At 39.1% G+C, this 16,069-nt stretch overlaps 1 protein-coding gene across 1 annotated transcript in view; it reads right to left on the bottom strand.

Annotated features, from left to right (window-relative positions):
- Positions 1 to 598: 598 nt before the first annotated feature.
- Nhs (NHS actin remodeling regulator) overlaps positions 599 to 16,069 on the bottom strand; it is a 48,599-nt gene continuing 33,128 nt past the window's right edge. Inside the window, exons 5-9 of the mRNA XM_048796373.1 lie at positions 15,277 to 15,469; positions 12,554 to 12,685; positions 8,586 to 11,549; positions 8,162 to 8,288; positions 599 to 4,749 (exon numbers count right to left, since the gene is read on the bottom strand). Coding sequence (XP_048652330.1) covers positions 4,143 to 4,749; positions 8,162 to 8,288; positions 8,586 to 11,549; positions 12,554 to 12,685; positions 15,277 to 15,469 — 4,023 coding nt within the window. The 3' untranslated portion in view covers positions 599 to 4,142. The remainder of the gene's footprint in view (positions 4,750 to 8,161; positions 8,289 to 8,585; positions 11,550 to 12,553; positions 12,686 to 15,276; positions 15,470 to 16,069) is intronic.

The following is a 16,069-nucleotide window of genomic DNA, read 5'->3' as shown; positions in this document are numbered from 1 at the left end:
GGAATGAGCCTTTGCTAAGGGCTAAGATTGGTAGGAACTTGGGAAAAGTCAATTCCAGTCTCCCACAAACACTGGAGTAGAGAACTAACACAGGTCCTGAAGCGATATTTGCTGTTTGGACCCCAGCGTCAACACTCAGAGTTGCTCTGTGGTTTGGGCAAGCCAAGTAACCGCCTTGTGTTCAGTTTCCCTCTCTGTAAAGTGGACATACGAAGGGGGAACAGGACTTAGTATATGAGAAACACTTAGAACAGTACTTGGCATAGAACTATGCTATGTAATAAGGGTACGTCACATTACCTAGCGACATATTGCCTTCCGTGCATCAAGGATGCTCATCTTGGGAAGGAGGAACAGTCTGAGTAATTTATCAAAAGCAAAACAGGCAGTTGTTTCAAAGTAAAGTCATAGCTCTTTTCCTGGCCCAGAAAGGAACTACAAGGAAAACAGCTTGAATGTTGGAAATGTAACGTGAAACTAGTTTAATGCCCACTATAGATTTTTTGCTTCAACTTTTGCCATGATAAATCCCTCCTTTATGTCCACTTTTTGTTTGTAAAACCCAAGAGTATAATTTTATAACATGAAGAGAAACAAGTTGTTTAATTGCAGTCACGTTTATTTGCAGTTTCTATACACACTTTCTAGGTAATCAAACTTTTCTGATACATTTTTTGAGAGGGGTTCACAATGAAACTGTCACCGTTTTTACTAAAAATAAATACAAGACTTAAAGTGTTGCACAGCTCTAAAATATACAAAGGCTTGGATTGAATGTAAACGTTGAAAACATTTTACAAAAGAAACCATCTTTGCAACAATTTAAAAAGTTTATATTTACAAATATTACAAAAATACAAAATGGATGCAAGTCCATAAACCATTGTCTTTTCGGCCAGCATGAACTGGTTCTAGTACCAAAATAGTTACACTGTAACCTTCTTCATAAGTTTAAATCTTTGTCAGGATCTAGTTCTTAAGTGCCACCACTGCAGCAAAGGTACCCACTCACTGACCTTTGGCAAGAGCAAACAGCATGTTTTGTTTGCTATACAACTAGTCCATGTCCTCTACTTAGCCAAAAACAAAACAAAACAACAACAAAATCAAAGCAAAATCAAAAGTGGGGGAAAAATAAAAAAAATCTCCCCTACACAACATAGACCTGTTGTATAAACATAAAAAAAAGTCAGCATCAGTGCAAACAACAGAAGAAAAGTTCAGGTTGATGTTCTTTACAATACCTAATGTGTGTAACCTGCTTCAAGCCAGCAGTGATGTTAAAGACAGCCCTAAATCTTGGTTTTGTTTGTTACATAACAAATCCATGTAGAATATTCCAGATGCTTAAGGAATTTCTTGCTTTTTTACTCAGTTACTCAATACTCTTTTCCACAGTGAATTTAAAATCCATCTTTATTTGGGTTTTTCTTAAATCTATGAAATATAAAATAGAGAAACTCTGCTATAGATTTTTAGAGTAAACAAAATAAGTAAAACTATATTTATAAGGGTTAGTTCTGTGATCATATAGAAGGTATCTTATTGCCTTACAATTCAAGTCAATATGTATTTTAAAATATATATGGTACCATTACTTAAATTAATGTCAATAATAAAAAGGTGACATTTTTATTAAAGCCAATCCATGTTTTCAAGATTTAGAATCACTTTTAAAGCCCACATACCTCTTTCTTTACTCTTAAAAAACCCCTAACTATGCAAAAGCCATACTGCAAACGAACTGCTTTTATGAGAATTATAAAAGATCACCATTGTGACTGGAAATAATGGTTTCTTATCACATTTGTCTAAAAACTTTATTTTTAAAATTTTGCCAAGTGTACTTTTCGAAGCATGAGACAGATTTGTTCATGTTCCCATGTGGTGTCAAACCATGCTGGTTGTCTTAATTAGTGTGTTCCAATGAGAAATGATGGTCCATTTTTTTTCAAACCCCAAAACATTTTTCTTTTAATAAAAAGTATAACACTTTGTAAATGTTCAACCCTTTACCAGGTAGCTTATCTATCCCCAGTACACATGTTCACACATACACACCCACACACATTCTCTCACTCTCTCTCTCCCTGTCACACTCTCTCTACCCCCTCTCAATCTCCTCCTCTACCCCTCCACCCCCAGCACCCATTTTTACATACAAGAATGACAAGAAATTAAGTAACACAATTTGGTAGTACAAACAAATAGTAGAAGCCAAACATTTTTTTTTCTTTCCAAACAAACAAAACACCAACAGCAATCAGATTCTCTAATTCTTAATCTGTAACATCTTAAAACACATTTCTATTGAAAGACAGTATCTTCTTAGACCAGGCTTTCTCCTTCATTTTGCATTGAGTTAATCCCAAACCACAAACCCCTTTCCACACATCCTACTTTTCCAAATACCACTTGCATGGGCTTAAAGCCAGCTGCATATCAATTTCTTGGTAACCCTGGTGTAGTCTATCATTCTACTCACATTCTAGTCTTTTATAGGCCATATCCCTTCTTAGTTCTCTCTACTTTCTACCTCTCCCATTCAAAACCTATTCTAAGTACATAGCTGCTTATATTTCTGACACGATTCCAAATATTAGTATCAGTTCACGTGAAAGTCAGAGGTGTAAAAACCACTTGCAGATTTCAACTTGTAACTACATTTTTTTTCAGTTTTAAGACAAGAAAATTCAAGTAATTTCAAGTAATTCAGCTTGTCTCCCTGCCTTCATTTTATCAGAGCACTTGCCCTGACAGTTCCTTTCCCACCCGCCACCCCCCCCTTTGCCATCAAGCAGATATAGTAAAACCAGACAAAAACTCAGTTGTATGTAGCATTGTGAACCAGAGCTGTTCCCCATTCCCAGTTTAACAGTGAATATAAATAATGCATATACACATACCTATTTCCCAACTACATTGTTCACAGTGTCACTTCTGTTAATTTTTAGGTAGCATGAATCTCATCAGCACAGAGAGAAAGCTTCACTGAAAACTCATTGCAGGTACTTACTGATAAATCAATAGCTCTGTGGCATGCTTACATTTTATTTTTGTTAGTTTAAGAACCTGGAGCTAATTGCTAAACTGTTGAAGGATTTTAAAGATTATAGTCGTTGGATTATGACCTTTTATGTCCCCAGTAGCCTAATATAAAACATAACCTAAAATTAACTACTGGTTTCCCTACTCATTCTCTTTAAAGCAATCCATTGAAAAAATTAAAGTCTAAAGGACACTCACTGTCAAATGCTGTTTTTTCAGGGCCTTGTGTTGAGAATGATGACTTCTCTCATGTTGACTAAAAAAAAGTCAAAAGCATGCTTTTCATTCTGTCCAAATTACCACATGGCAAATCACAGCTACAGGTTGCTATTAGCTTGTTTATGCTGTAATTTGTCATAAAAATGATTAGGTCTGAATTCTTTATCTTAGATTAATCACATTTCAGTATATGACCTCAAGGTTTCCTTTATTTCACCAGTTTTAAATTCATATTTGAGGTTTTCATCACTCAGAAATTATCGGTGGACATTTAAATATGGTATTGATATGAAAATGGTATTCACAGAATACAGTTATTACACTTTATTTTGTGTGTTCTACAAACAGTTGGTGTGCGGTAGATAATTGGCCACATGTCCACTCATCATTGATAAACCTATTTACACATTTTTATCAAAAATATGGTATTTACATATGTGTACTTCTTTCTTCTAAATTTTGCTTTTGTTCATTTTAATGTAAAAAAATACCAAACCTCCAGAGTAATTTCATCTTCTTAAAGAATCATGACAGTGAGGGCTTTATTTTTTTTTGAATAGGCAGCTCTGGGAAAAACCTTGTGTAGGTTTCATGAAAATTAGATATTTTTATATGCTTTATTATCACGGTGAATGAGGTTGGGTAAATAAAACTAAGCTAAAGAAAAACCATGAAAAGACAGTGCAGTTACTCAAAACATGGAACGAATCAAGAATGACTAAACCACTTTTTGTTTCCCCAGCATGTATTTAGAAATCCGTTGCTAAGCAGTGATGCTCCCCAGTCCTGTTACTTGTCCGGAGTCCTCTGTAGCATCCCCACATCCCCTCGGAACTAAGGAATTGGGCGTTTGGGGGCAGCCTGACATAGGCGCCCTATGTGGAGCTCTGGGAGGAGCGGTCGTCATGCGGGCTCCCATCGGAGTTTTCCGTCTCTCCCTCGGAGATGGCCTGCATGGGCGTGTTGTACAGCCGGCAGCGGACACTGTAGCGGCTGCTGCTGGCTACAGGGGGCGCCCGGGAACGTCCAACCCTGGCTGATGCTGAGGTGGCAAAGTTCTTAGAGGAAAATCCTTCCACGTTGACCCTCGGGGAGCACGGGGAGAGTGGGGACAATGCCTCGGCTCCAGGGGATCCCTGATGGGCATCATCGGTGCTTTGGGGGGACTCCACTGTGAGTTCCCCAGGAGGTTTGGGCAGGATGGGACTCTTCAGGATCTCAGTGGCAGACATGCGGTAACTGGAATCGGAGCGACTGCCTTTCTTGAGGAGTAGCAGCTTAAACTCTTCGTTGGATGTGTTGGACTTTTTGGCATTGCGGTAGATGAGACCAGGAGACCTCTGGCTGTTTGCAGTTGTCACGTTGCTGCTGGGCGAAGTGACAGAACTGGCCCCGCTGCTACTGCTGCCAAGGGGAACTCTCGATTTGCTTCGAACAGACATGTCCCCAGAATCTTTTCTTCCAAGTACTTTCCTCTTGGATCTTTTAAGAAAAGGAAAACAATGGAGCAAATCTGAGTCCCATACATTTTTATGAAGCAAAGAGTTCAGTTCCATTCACACATCTATTTGAAGAGTATTTTGAGTGTGTCCTACATGATAGGATACTAAGTATTAGAGCTACACAGATGAAGAGTAAGATATATTCCTTGCCCTGTGACACTCACAGTTTGAGGAAAATTCTCCTTGACTGGTGGGCATCAGTTACTTTCTGCAGACGCCCTTTTCAGATAACAGCCAATGTTGGGGCTGGAGGTTATAGATGAGGACTTATTGGGATGTTTTGCAGGGGTTTAAGAAAATACTGCTATCTGACTTTTTATTACAATGTGGTGAATGACTGTGGCTTTTTCTTATCGATGTAGATGAAATGCTTTGGTGTTGAGAATTGATTTCCAAACAATATTAGAAAGAGCAAATAGTTGGAAGTGTGGACGGGACAAGACGGACCCTAGTTTGAGAGTTAATGGGTCTGGGTGATAGATATATGGGGATGCATTAGACAACTTTCTACTTTTCACATAAAAAAATTAGTTAAATGACTTTTTAAGTAAATCAATTCATCTTTGGCTGCAAATATCATTTCCCATAGCTGCCCAGGAACACCAACAGCATGTTAAGTGGTAAGCCAAACTCTGTGAGGAATTCAGCATCTAGACCATCCCTGCAGTTCTTAAAGCTTTATATACTGCAAGCTCTCAAGGAATCAAACTAACTCTTATCTCTGTGGTGTAAATACATAAGTAAACCCTATACAATTGCAAATCTAAGATTATCAACCTCGATAAGTCTGCACCCATCATCATATTATTGATTTTCTTTTGATAAGTAAGCAGGTATAAATTTAATGAATCTACAGCATAACTCAGTTCATTGAAAAGTACTGGCAACATGCTCTCTCACCAACTTAAAAATATGTAAAGAAGGGCTGGGGATGTGGCTCAGAGGTGGAGCACTCACCCAGCATGCGTGAGGCACTGGGTTTGATCCTCAGCATCATGTAAATGTAAAATAAATATATTGTGTTCACCTATAGCTAAAAACTAAATTTTAAAAATGTAAAGAAAATGTGAGCTTTATAATTGGAGATCAGCCTGATTTTGGTTCACTGAAACCTCTGTGGTTGATAACTTGCATATAGTATCTGGCACTCCCATAAGGGAGAATTTTCAAACTAACTTTTGCTTTTGACCTACCATATTCTAGACACAAAAATATCACCTTATCATCAAAATCAAATATGTGACCTGTTGGTATCATTATTACACTAATGGGATGGGTTCATAGGTTTTAACTTATTCAAGACTGCATAGAAAGTGGCAGAAGTAATTCAAATCTAGATCTTTCTGATTCCACTACTTTCATCCTGTGTGCCATTCAGACACAACATATGATTCCTTAGGGATAAGTACTTGGCTCCTTAATTTATGTAGAAGATTAGTAATTTGTCCTGGGATTGAAGATAAAGTATGAGGGTGAAGAAAACCAAATAGATTCTTCACCTGCCAAGTGAAGTGTGGCTGGTAAGGTAATGAGGAGAAGTTTATGATTGGAACCTAAAATTAAAAACAGAAAATGAAAACAAAACAAGTTGGGTGCAGTGGTGCACAACTATAATCCCAGCAGCTCTGGAGGCTGAGGCAGGAGGATCACAAGTTCAAAGCCAGCCTCAACAAAAGCAAGGTGCTAGGCAACTCAGTGAGACCCTGTCTCTAAATAAAATACAAAATAGGGCTGGAGATGTGGCTCAGTGGTTAAGTGACCCTGGGTTCAATCCCTAGTACCAAAACAACAACAACAAAACAAGCAAAAAATAATTGTTGAAAAACAGTGCTCCTTCAAGAGAGAACTATATCAATAGAAGTTTCTTTAAAAAATAGAATCCTCCCCCCCAAAAAAAGATTGTAAGCTGCTTGAAAAAAACTTAAAAAATGTTAAGTTAATGAGATGGTGGAAAAGATAATTCTCAAGTTCTGCCCCTTAGGAGTTCCACCAAGGTCCTCAAGGCCTGCTGTAAGAAGACAGCCATATCTGTGAAAGTAGGCACATCACAATTGGCTAGATCAGTTGAATATGAGTGTTTTCCAAAAGCTAGTTCCTGCTCTAGTCTTTGTTTACCAGCTGTAATGAATTTGTACTTCTTGCAAATATGGGCCACTGATCACAAGGGCACAGGGGCCCAAATGAGAAAGTGTGTATGAGTAGCATAGGCACAATCTTGTCCTGGGAAAGCTACTTAGAGGACATCCCCTGTTCATGGGATATGGATATTAATTTTGTAGATGGAGGCTAATACTATTGAAGAAATTTAAGTTTTAAGAAGAGAGAGAGAAAAAAAGAAGCAATTATTGGTGTTCCAAGGTATGAAATGGGCAGGTATATACACTATCTCAAACTTGGGCTCCTGATTGTTTTGGTGAATCAACATATTTGGCTCTGCTCTGTGTGATTACAGCTTTGAACACATTTCTCGAGGTTCAAGAAATTACTTAAAAGTTAGAAGGGTGGGAGTGTAGCTCTGTGGTAGAGCACTTGCCTAACATGTGTGAGGCTCTAGGTTCCATCCCCAGCATCACAGACAAAACACACACACACACACACACACACACACACAGAGTTATGGTTTGGATATGGGGTGTCCCCCAAAAGCTCCTGTGTTAATGCAGGAACGCCTGGAGGTAAAATGATTGGATTGTGAGAGATGTAACCTTACTGGTCCATCCTACTTTGAATGGATTGACTAAGGCTGGAGGAGGTGTATCACTAGGGATATACCCTAGAAGAGCTGTTCTTCCCTGCGTCCATCATTCCTGGCTGCCACGAATGGAGCGGTGCTCTTCCACCATGCCCTTCTGCCATGATGTTCTGCCCTCATCATGGGCCCAAAGCAATGGAATCAGCCATCTATGGACTGAGACCTCTGAACTGTGAACTCCAAATAAGCTTTCCTTCTAAGTTGTTCTTGTTGGGTATTTTGGTCACAGCAATGCAATGCTGACTAACACACACACACACACACACACACACACACACGTGCGCATAATGATTACACTGGAGTTTGAACTTTCATTCCAAGTTACGTAACTACAAATTGTTTTCACAAACTTGTTGCAGAATGTCTTTTCTGGGGGGGAAACCAACATCTTCCTCTCATCTGTTATTATAAGAGTCTCTCAATTGAGGTCTCTCTCTATATAAAGATTCACATTTCCCAATTTTTGTGTAAGTCTACCATTTGATTTGGAAAAATAATTCTTCCTTGCTTGCTTTTGTTTCTATTGAATGTGCTGTAAGTACAAAAGACATTCCTGTATTTGCATTTGTTGAAAAGCAATTTAAGAAGCAAAACCTTTTGTGTACCCTTTGTTTCTGGGACCTTGGTAACATTGCCTCACCTGTGAATGACAGCGAATAAATCCTCAGTTGTTCGAGGTTTGTTTGGAGACACAAACACACCCTCTGCTTCAGCTTGAGAGTCTTCACTAAGTGGTGAGATGACGGAGTCATCACTCGGTGATGATTCTTAAAATAAGAACAGAATTATCTTTAAGAAGAAGCTACTCAGCACACTACTATGCTACTGACTTGGGGATCAAACAGGAGTTACCTTACCACCAGTTTTCACATGAGAAATATATCTTCAAAGCTTAATTCCTCAATAACACAAGCTTTTATCTATGTTGTTTTAATACATGAAAAGAAATAGTGGAGGGAAACCAACACCCACAGCTGTACTGTATTATGGAGAAGTAAAAAAGAAATGCTATAGGAAATGCCCTAAGACACATTTCTTTCATGACATGGGTAACAATGACTGACCTTTCAATGAAGCCTCATCCACATTTCCTTGGGTCTCCTCTGCTCTGCTGTTATCAGAGGCACTTTTGGGTGAAATACCTGAAGCAATATTTTCCTGCTCAAAACATTTTTCAGGAAATGAATTTACAGTTGATATCTCTGATTCATAGCGGATAGTCCCAGGCACTTTGTCATGGTGGTGGCTCATAACAAGTTGATGCTTAAGTTGGTTGCTTATGTCCATTGTTCTAGTTGGTGAGTTGGACTGAGATGCGATTACATCCACAGGTTGTGCACCTTCCTCCTGATCTTCAGAGGATGGCTTCTGTTCTAGCACTCCATCTGGACCAGCTCCATACTGTAATATTTTGCTGTCCAAACCATTTGGGCGGGCAGCAGACACCCTTTGAAATCCTTCTGTGGAAACCCCACAGTTTTTAGTTGGTGTGTTTTCTGGAATAGGCTCACTCTCCATCTGTATTTGGTCTTTCATGACATTTGAATCTAGAAGATTGCTACCAGCTGAGGCCACACTTTCTGGATTGCAGTGATTCTTCACATCGAAAGGAGGGTTCTTGTCCAAATGCAGTTTATCTGGTCCCATCTCAACCGCAGAAGGGTCTAAAAAGGACAGTATGCTATCTTCAGCCGAGTACTGCCGTGATACTGATTTCTTTGCCATATGTGGCCTGATCTTACCTGGAGATAAGGCAGCCATTGTGAGAGCACTTTCCTCTAAGTAGGGGAGATCTGTATTGTTGCCTTCTTTTTGCTTAACTTCTTCAGACTTACTGATGGACCTAAGGTTAACAGATTTCAGGACTGTCGGTGTAATTGCAAGGGACGGTGGAGGATTTGACCTCAGCGTTTCTCCTACTGTGTTTTGCTTATTATGAGTAAAAACATGCAATGGGTGACGGTGGTGGAATGGTTTATTCAAGACATTATGAAGAGCACTTAGGTCAAGATGAGTAGGAGGTATAATTGGAAGTTCAAGGTCTTTACTCAGTGAGAGGGTTCCATCTTTTAAAGAGGGTTGCTGGAGTGAGGATTTCCTTTCTGGGACTTTAGGTTTTCTTTTGCTACCTCCAGGAGACAATGGACCTGAAAAGAAGGCTGTAGGGAAAGAGGATGTTGGTGTTTCAGACTGGCTTGAGTAGCCACTTGATGGAGAAGCCAAGCCAGCCAGCTTTTCTGGTGAAGCCAGTTTAAATTCATTGTCAACAGAAGGAAGAGATGGGGTGGTGGCTCTTGATTCTGACTGTGATGTTTGGGATTCAGAGCTCTCTGGAGATTTGATGCACTCAATAACTGTGGTACCCGTAGCAGTGCTTGAATTAGATAAGGATCTATAAGGATCATTTGTTTTCAAGTCATTTAGAAGCCAGAGGTCTGCATAGTGAGTTGATTCAGCACCTTCATCTTTGAATGGTGGAATATCTGAGGTGTCTAACTGAGGTTCCTTCATTCCATGTTCGCTCTGGTTCACCCAAGAAGGTTCCTGCTTGGTCGGAAGATTGACATTTTCCATTCGAGAAGGCGTGTTGGAGAAATCAAGAGGCAACTTCATTTCCCTGGAACTGTGAGGCAGGTGCTGACCACTGCTTATCTTTGGTTCTTTCTTCTCAGGAACATCTGCATTTCCATCGGACTTCCTCAATGATGAGCTACGTTTAGGTGGGGTAGGCTTTGCCTTTGGTTTCCTGAAAGAGATGCTTGGTCTCCCCTGCCTCCTGTGATCTAAGTAGTCCTGCCAGGCACAGTCTGGAAGACCAGGACCAACGCCCTGGCTGTTTTCTGGACCCATGGCTGCATAGTGACAGACATAGCTCTTATTACCTTTGAGCCCACAGTCAAAGTGCATGGAGGTATAGTATCCTTCTGTGTCTACTGAAAAGTGAGAGCTGGTATCCGCTTTGTCCGATGGAGACTTTTCCAGAAAGCTGTCATAAGTGGCCATGCTTGTGAAGCTTGGGCAGCCCAGGCTATCTGCCTTCGGACGCTCAGGACTAAAATCTTGGTGGCAGGAGGCATCGTGATGGTGGTGCAGGTAATTCCACTCACTGTCACTTGTGTTGCTATTGCTAGGGTCATCCAGCAGATCTGCAACAGTGGAGGTAAAGGAGTTTGCCCGGTGGCCTCTCACTTTATCCAAATGGTCATTGTACTGCTCTGTCACAAAGACACTGCTGTCCTCGTTAGCATGAGGGGCTGTGTTTAATGACAACTCTGAGTCACAGTGCGAAGAGCCAGTGAGGGGAGGAGAAGCTGCAGGAGGGATTGTTTCTGAGGTCTGTGAGGGGCATGTGGAGCTGCTTCCACTCCAGTTCCCACTGGATGACTGGTGGTCATCCTTCTGGTCCATGTGGCTGCTGAGGAGGACGCCAGCTGTGGAGATGCAGTGGATAGGGCTCCCAAAGGTGTCTGAGTTGGAGGAGATGTCACAGCTGCCAGAGTCAGCAGCCATTCGGGACAGACGTGACCTCCCCCTCTCACTTAACTTGTGCTGGGGACTGTGAAGATGCTGAGAACAGGCCAGGCCCAAAGCAGGCTGGTGTTCCTGTGTACTTGGGCTGCTCGGAGCTTCGCTGCAGTCATTAGGGGTTCTTTCATGGTCACCCATGAAAGGCTCTTCCTCTTCATATGTTGAGGGTTTAGCACCAACTTTGGGTTCAGCATCTCCACCTCTATTACCTTCCCGAGGAAGGCTCCGAGATCTTGTACGGCTGCTCACTGTAGGAGTAAACATGGTGTCACCTTTGTCTGCTAGCGCAGAAATGTTGCCAGCAGAATGAGAAAGGGAAGCTGCAATGCTTTGACCCCTTTGAGCCCTGATTCTCCTTCTGGATGGGGCAGCAATTAAAATATCCTCAGTTTGGCACTCCGAGTCCCTGGTTCCGGACCTCCTGTTGACAGTGTTGGAGGGATCTGGGTTTGTGTGCACAATCACATTCCTTTCCCTGGCCACTGGTGATTCATCAGAATCTAGGGCACATGGAAAGCACAGTGAGATATTTAATACATCAACAGACTAATTGACAGATATCCACAGATCTGTGGGCTGGCATGTAAGTTTCTCTTACAGAAAAAAATCAATAAAATATAAAATCAATAAAAAAAAATCAATATTAGGAGAAATCAAATTAGGAGAAAGTTAAAATGCTTTCTGTCTTTCTCTGTTTCTATCCTTCTTTCTCTCTCAATCTATATATAAATAAATGCATACACATATATATGTATGTATAGTAAGAGAAGATATGCTTTTATATCTTATGATCTCTCTTTACTACCACATCGATTTGCACCAGAAAGTGACAACATTTTTTAACTAAAGTACATTTTATCTTCTTGGATACTACTTTTTATTTGTATTTTGTAATATAAACATAATAAAATGAAAATCATAGACTTTGTTAGAAGAAATAAAAATCTTATTTACAAGAGAAGCTACCATAATAATGATTTTTAAAACCTAGGCAGAGATATTCTAAACACATTGAACAGAATAGAAAAGTGTCACCAAAGGTACCATATTTTCAATACTCAATATTTGAGTCTGTTTATTATTTTTTAAAATAACTAATGCTGTAAAAGTATATCTTTTTCTTTAAATGAAGTTACAATTTTCCAAAAAATATCTTACATTGAATCGTATTACTTTTTATTCATAATTTCTACCTTAAAAATTAAAAATTTTTAGTGTTTTCTTCCTTAACATTTAAAAATTAGCAAATATTACATTTAAATCACAAAACTTGAGTGTATATGCCCACATCTATACTTTGTACTTAAACCTTTATAGTCAAGAACAGAGAGTTAAAAAGTAATACCGCCTGATTTGCTGAATACAAAACAAATACACACCATTTCCAAACCTCTACCAGTTAAAACATGTAGTATTTTTAAGGAAGCCGGTTGAAGGCTGGCTTCCATTTTACCTCCTCATAATCTGCACTAGACAGAAACCATTAGCATTTTTTATACCACACCTATTTCTTGTTGAACTCTTCTAGGGATACCCGAGATGGTTTTCCTCCTCCTCAATTTTCGTCTCCGCTGTAGTACAGATTGTGAATGAACAAGAGAGCAGCGTATACTAGCCTCTCTGTCAAAACCAACTCCTGCAACCCACAAAATAGGTCTCATTAGCCTTTAGAAATGGCAAACAAATTTTCATTTGCTTGGAACACAGTGATATTTATTGATTGGAAGTGAGGGAAGAGTTTGGATTAAGCCTGTGAACAAATATAAGGGAGCCCTTATTCAGCTCTTATTTAAATTATGTTGCAGTACATTAAGCTTTACTTCTAAATGGTGCTCTCCACAACAGCTCGCACTGCCAAAAGTAACAATCAAAGGAGAGAAATCAAAAGAAAAGAAAAGAGAAATAGACATCAAAAAATCACTCTCACACAGAAAATGGCTCCTTAAGGATTTATAACCTTTGGTTACTATTATTTACTGGTCTATTTCTGGGCTCTCTGAAACTGATACCTTTGCATAGTAGATTCAAAGCCAAGATGTTAACCTGAATTAGTTCAGCTAACATATCCTGACCCATTTCTTTATTAAAAGCGTCTTTGTGAGTCTTTTTCCCCTCCACCTCCTGTGCCCAAACCTTAGCCTCTAGTTGTGTAGGCGTGTGTACGTGTGCACACACACACACACACAGCAGCTTATTGGATTTGTTTTCTTAAATCATCACGTAACTATTTTCTTCCACTAACTAAATTGGATGCTTTTTGGTTTAGCACCAGCTGTCCTATCAATATGAAATAAACATATAGGGCAGTCCCCAGTTCTGCACTTGAATGGACCCCTTCTGTTCCATCTGTAAAGTTTCAATTCTCAATCTTTATGCCATTTGTTTGTTTGTCTTTATAACTACAAAGGACCAATCTTGATGCTCATTAGTTTCTCTCTCTTTACTCATATTACCAACACTACATGTAGTCCTATCAAAACTAGAACAATGAGGTGGGAGGCAAGGAACTCAAACTCTTCCTGGCACAGGCATGCACGTTGAATTTTTCAGAGTGTGCTTCATCTCAAACAGCCAAAATGTCATGAATTTGGTCATCTCATCCTTTATCCTGATTGTTAAGCAAGGGGATGGCATATAAATCTTGGTTCAGCTGTATAATGAAGCAGTTGAGTTCTGCTTATAGGGCCAACAGTTTCTAGAATTCACTTTGAAAAATCTGTATCACATGATGAATAATTATAATACTATCAGATAATTTTTACTAACGAAATTTTCCTTTCTTAGTTCTGACTGAAAATTAAAATGCTTCATTTTGCTGTTAATAATTATAGAATAGGTGATACACAGGCACAGACATTGTGTTATGTGGACAGCAATAATGACATCCTCATTAAAGCTCTTGAAATCAATGTCTGATCTAGGCTTTAGTCTGGGATTTCCTAAAATAAAGCAGAAGGAGAAATCTTCCCTTTTTCCTAATCATAGACGATAGCCCATAATCATAGGACTGAATTTGAAAACAAGATTTTACTTACAGTGCCAGGAAGGGAGCAGGTGCTGCTAATCATCAGATGTTCCCAGAACTGAAAATTAGTTTAAGAGGGTGCCAAAACCCTAATACATCCAATTAGATTACAGAGATCAGATAATCGCACATATTTAGAATAAATTTTCCTACAAGTTGAATAGGTCATCAGAAAAATTAACTCCCAGCTCACAACAGGCCAATCAACTAGAACTCCTTTGTTTTTTTCTTGAGGAAAAAATATCTGTCCCACATACCTGGTCTGTTTGCTTCCTGCTCTATGTGAGAGAAATTTGAGTGGGGTTAATAATAGCTGTGTCCAAAATGCATCTTAAGGGACATTAAATCTTTTGTCACATGAAATCAAAATGAAAATCAGTCATAACATGACTGTTTTGAAATTTTCAATAAATAAATAAGTTAAAACATCACTACTAGAGATGTTTAAAGAAAGCCCAATGGATAGATCATTTAATTTCTATCTTTGAAAGTTAGACTATTTATATCATTATTTGACTTACAATTTAAGATGATGAGATCCAGTTCTGGAATTCACAATTATCAAAAAAACATTGAAGAAAATTCCAGCTAGGCTTTCATTCCACCTAGACTAATATTCAAACTCTTATACCCAGGAGGAGGAAAACAGAGAGTGAAAAGAAGACAGACTTGCTGGTTATAAAATAGAATTTAGTGTTCATTCATGTATTTAGGTAAAAAAAATCCCTAAAATTAATACAGAAATCTAAATGGTCTTTTTTTTTTTTTCAATCCTACCTTCATCAAAGGAAGCATGAAAACAGATTTTTCTAGTTGGTCAACTTGCTGTTTTAGAAACCTGGGTTATGCTGTTTTCTTTCCGTGGGTGCCACACATCATTATCATATGATTAATCACTGCTGCTTTCTCCTTATTTCAGTAAGCTAGGGCCAAAGAGCTATTTGCTGATTTTTTTTTTCAAAAAGAAACTGTCCATCATTTACATAACAAGTAGCCCAGCAGAACATATGCAAATAGATGTTCCAAACCTGACAATAGCCTATTGAGCATCTCCTGGGTTGCATTTGGATGAAAAAAAAAAGGTGTTATTTATTTACAAAATGGTATTCTTAATGCCTAGCCCTACAGCACAGATTTAATACACAGAATATTCTGACCCAACTGCCCCTAAAGGGGAAAAAACAACAACAAGAGAATGATACCAGTGACATTGATGGGAATAATGCAAGAAGAAATCACTTGGGCATCTTGTTTCATCTTCTCCTCTGGCGTTGGGAGAGGTAGCGCTTTGCTCCAGTTGGTCTGCTTGTCCAGTGTAGAGGGGATATTGTGTATTGGGTTTTTCGGCCTCTGCCCTAACATGACATCTGTATCTTCGTCCTCTGGGGGGTGGGACTGCAAACGAAGTACATTCAGATTCAGTCATCACAGCTTATGCATAAGCACACATATAAGGAATTTCACAGTTTAGATAAGAAAAAAGAAAAAAAAAAACAAGGTCAGAAATATGCTTTTAGGACAAAGGAAGAATTCCCAGAAATAGTTAGTAAGCACAACTACTTGAAAGTATTATTTCAATAGTGAAGCAATACAAAAGGAAAACATGGACCAAACGAACATGCTCTTCAGTTAAAAGGAATTAAGAAGAGAGACAAGGTAGTCAGAAAGTCCCAAATTTCAAACTGAAGGAGACATCTAAGGAAAAAATAGATCTGCTTTCTGGCTATTTATCTTGCCACAAATTTCTATAAAAAATCTTGGGATCAAAGGAAGATGTGCCAAAGGCTCAGAAAATGTGCCAGAAAACCTGGAGTCGGGAGACATTCCAGAACACATCACCTGAAGGACAAGCCAACCTAATCTGAGAGGCCTTTAAAATACAAGAAGTTAATTTCAGTGCAGGAGGACAGCTTTTATGAATAATATTTTAAGAACTCAGTTTCATCAACACTGTATGCACAAGGAAAAGCAAAGAGAAGAGACCCCCCCCCCCCA

The sequence above is a fragment of the Marmota marmota genome, unplaced genomic scaffold (assembly GCF_001458135.2).
Source record: "Marmota marmota marmota unplaced genomic scaffold, marMar, whole genome shotgun sequence".
In the NCBI taxonomy this organism is placed as follows: domain Eukaryota; kingdom Metazoa; phylum Chordata; class Mammalia; order Rodentia; family Sciuridae; genus Marmota; species Marmota marmota.
The sequence above is the reverse complement of the archived record's forward strand: the minus strand, read 5'-3'. Positions and strand labels throughout refer to the sequence as shown.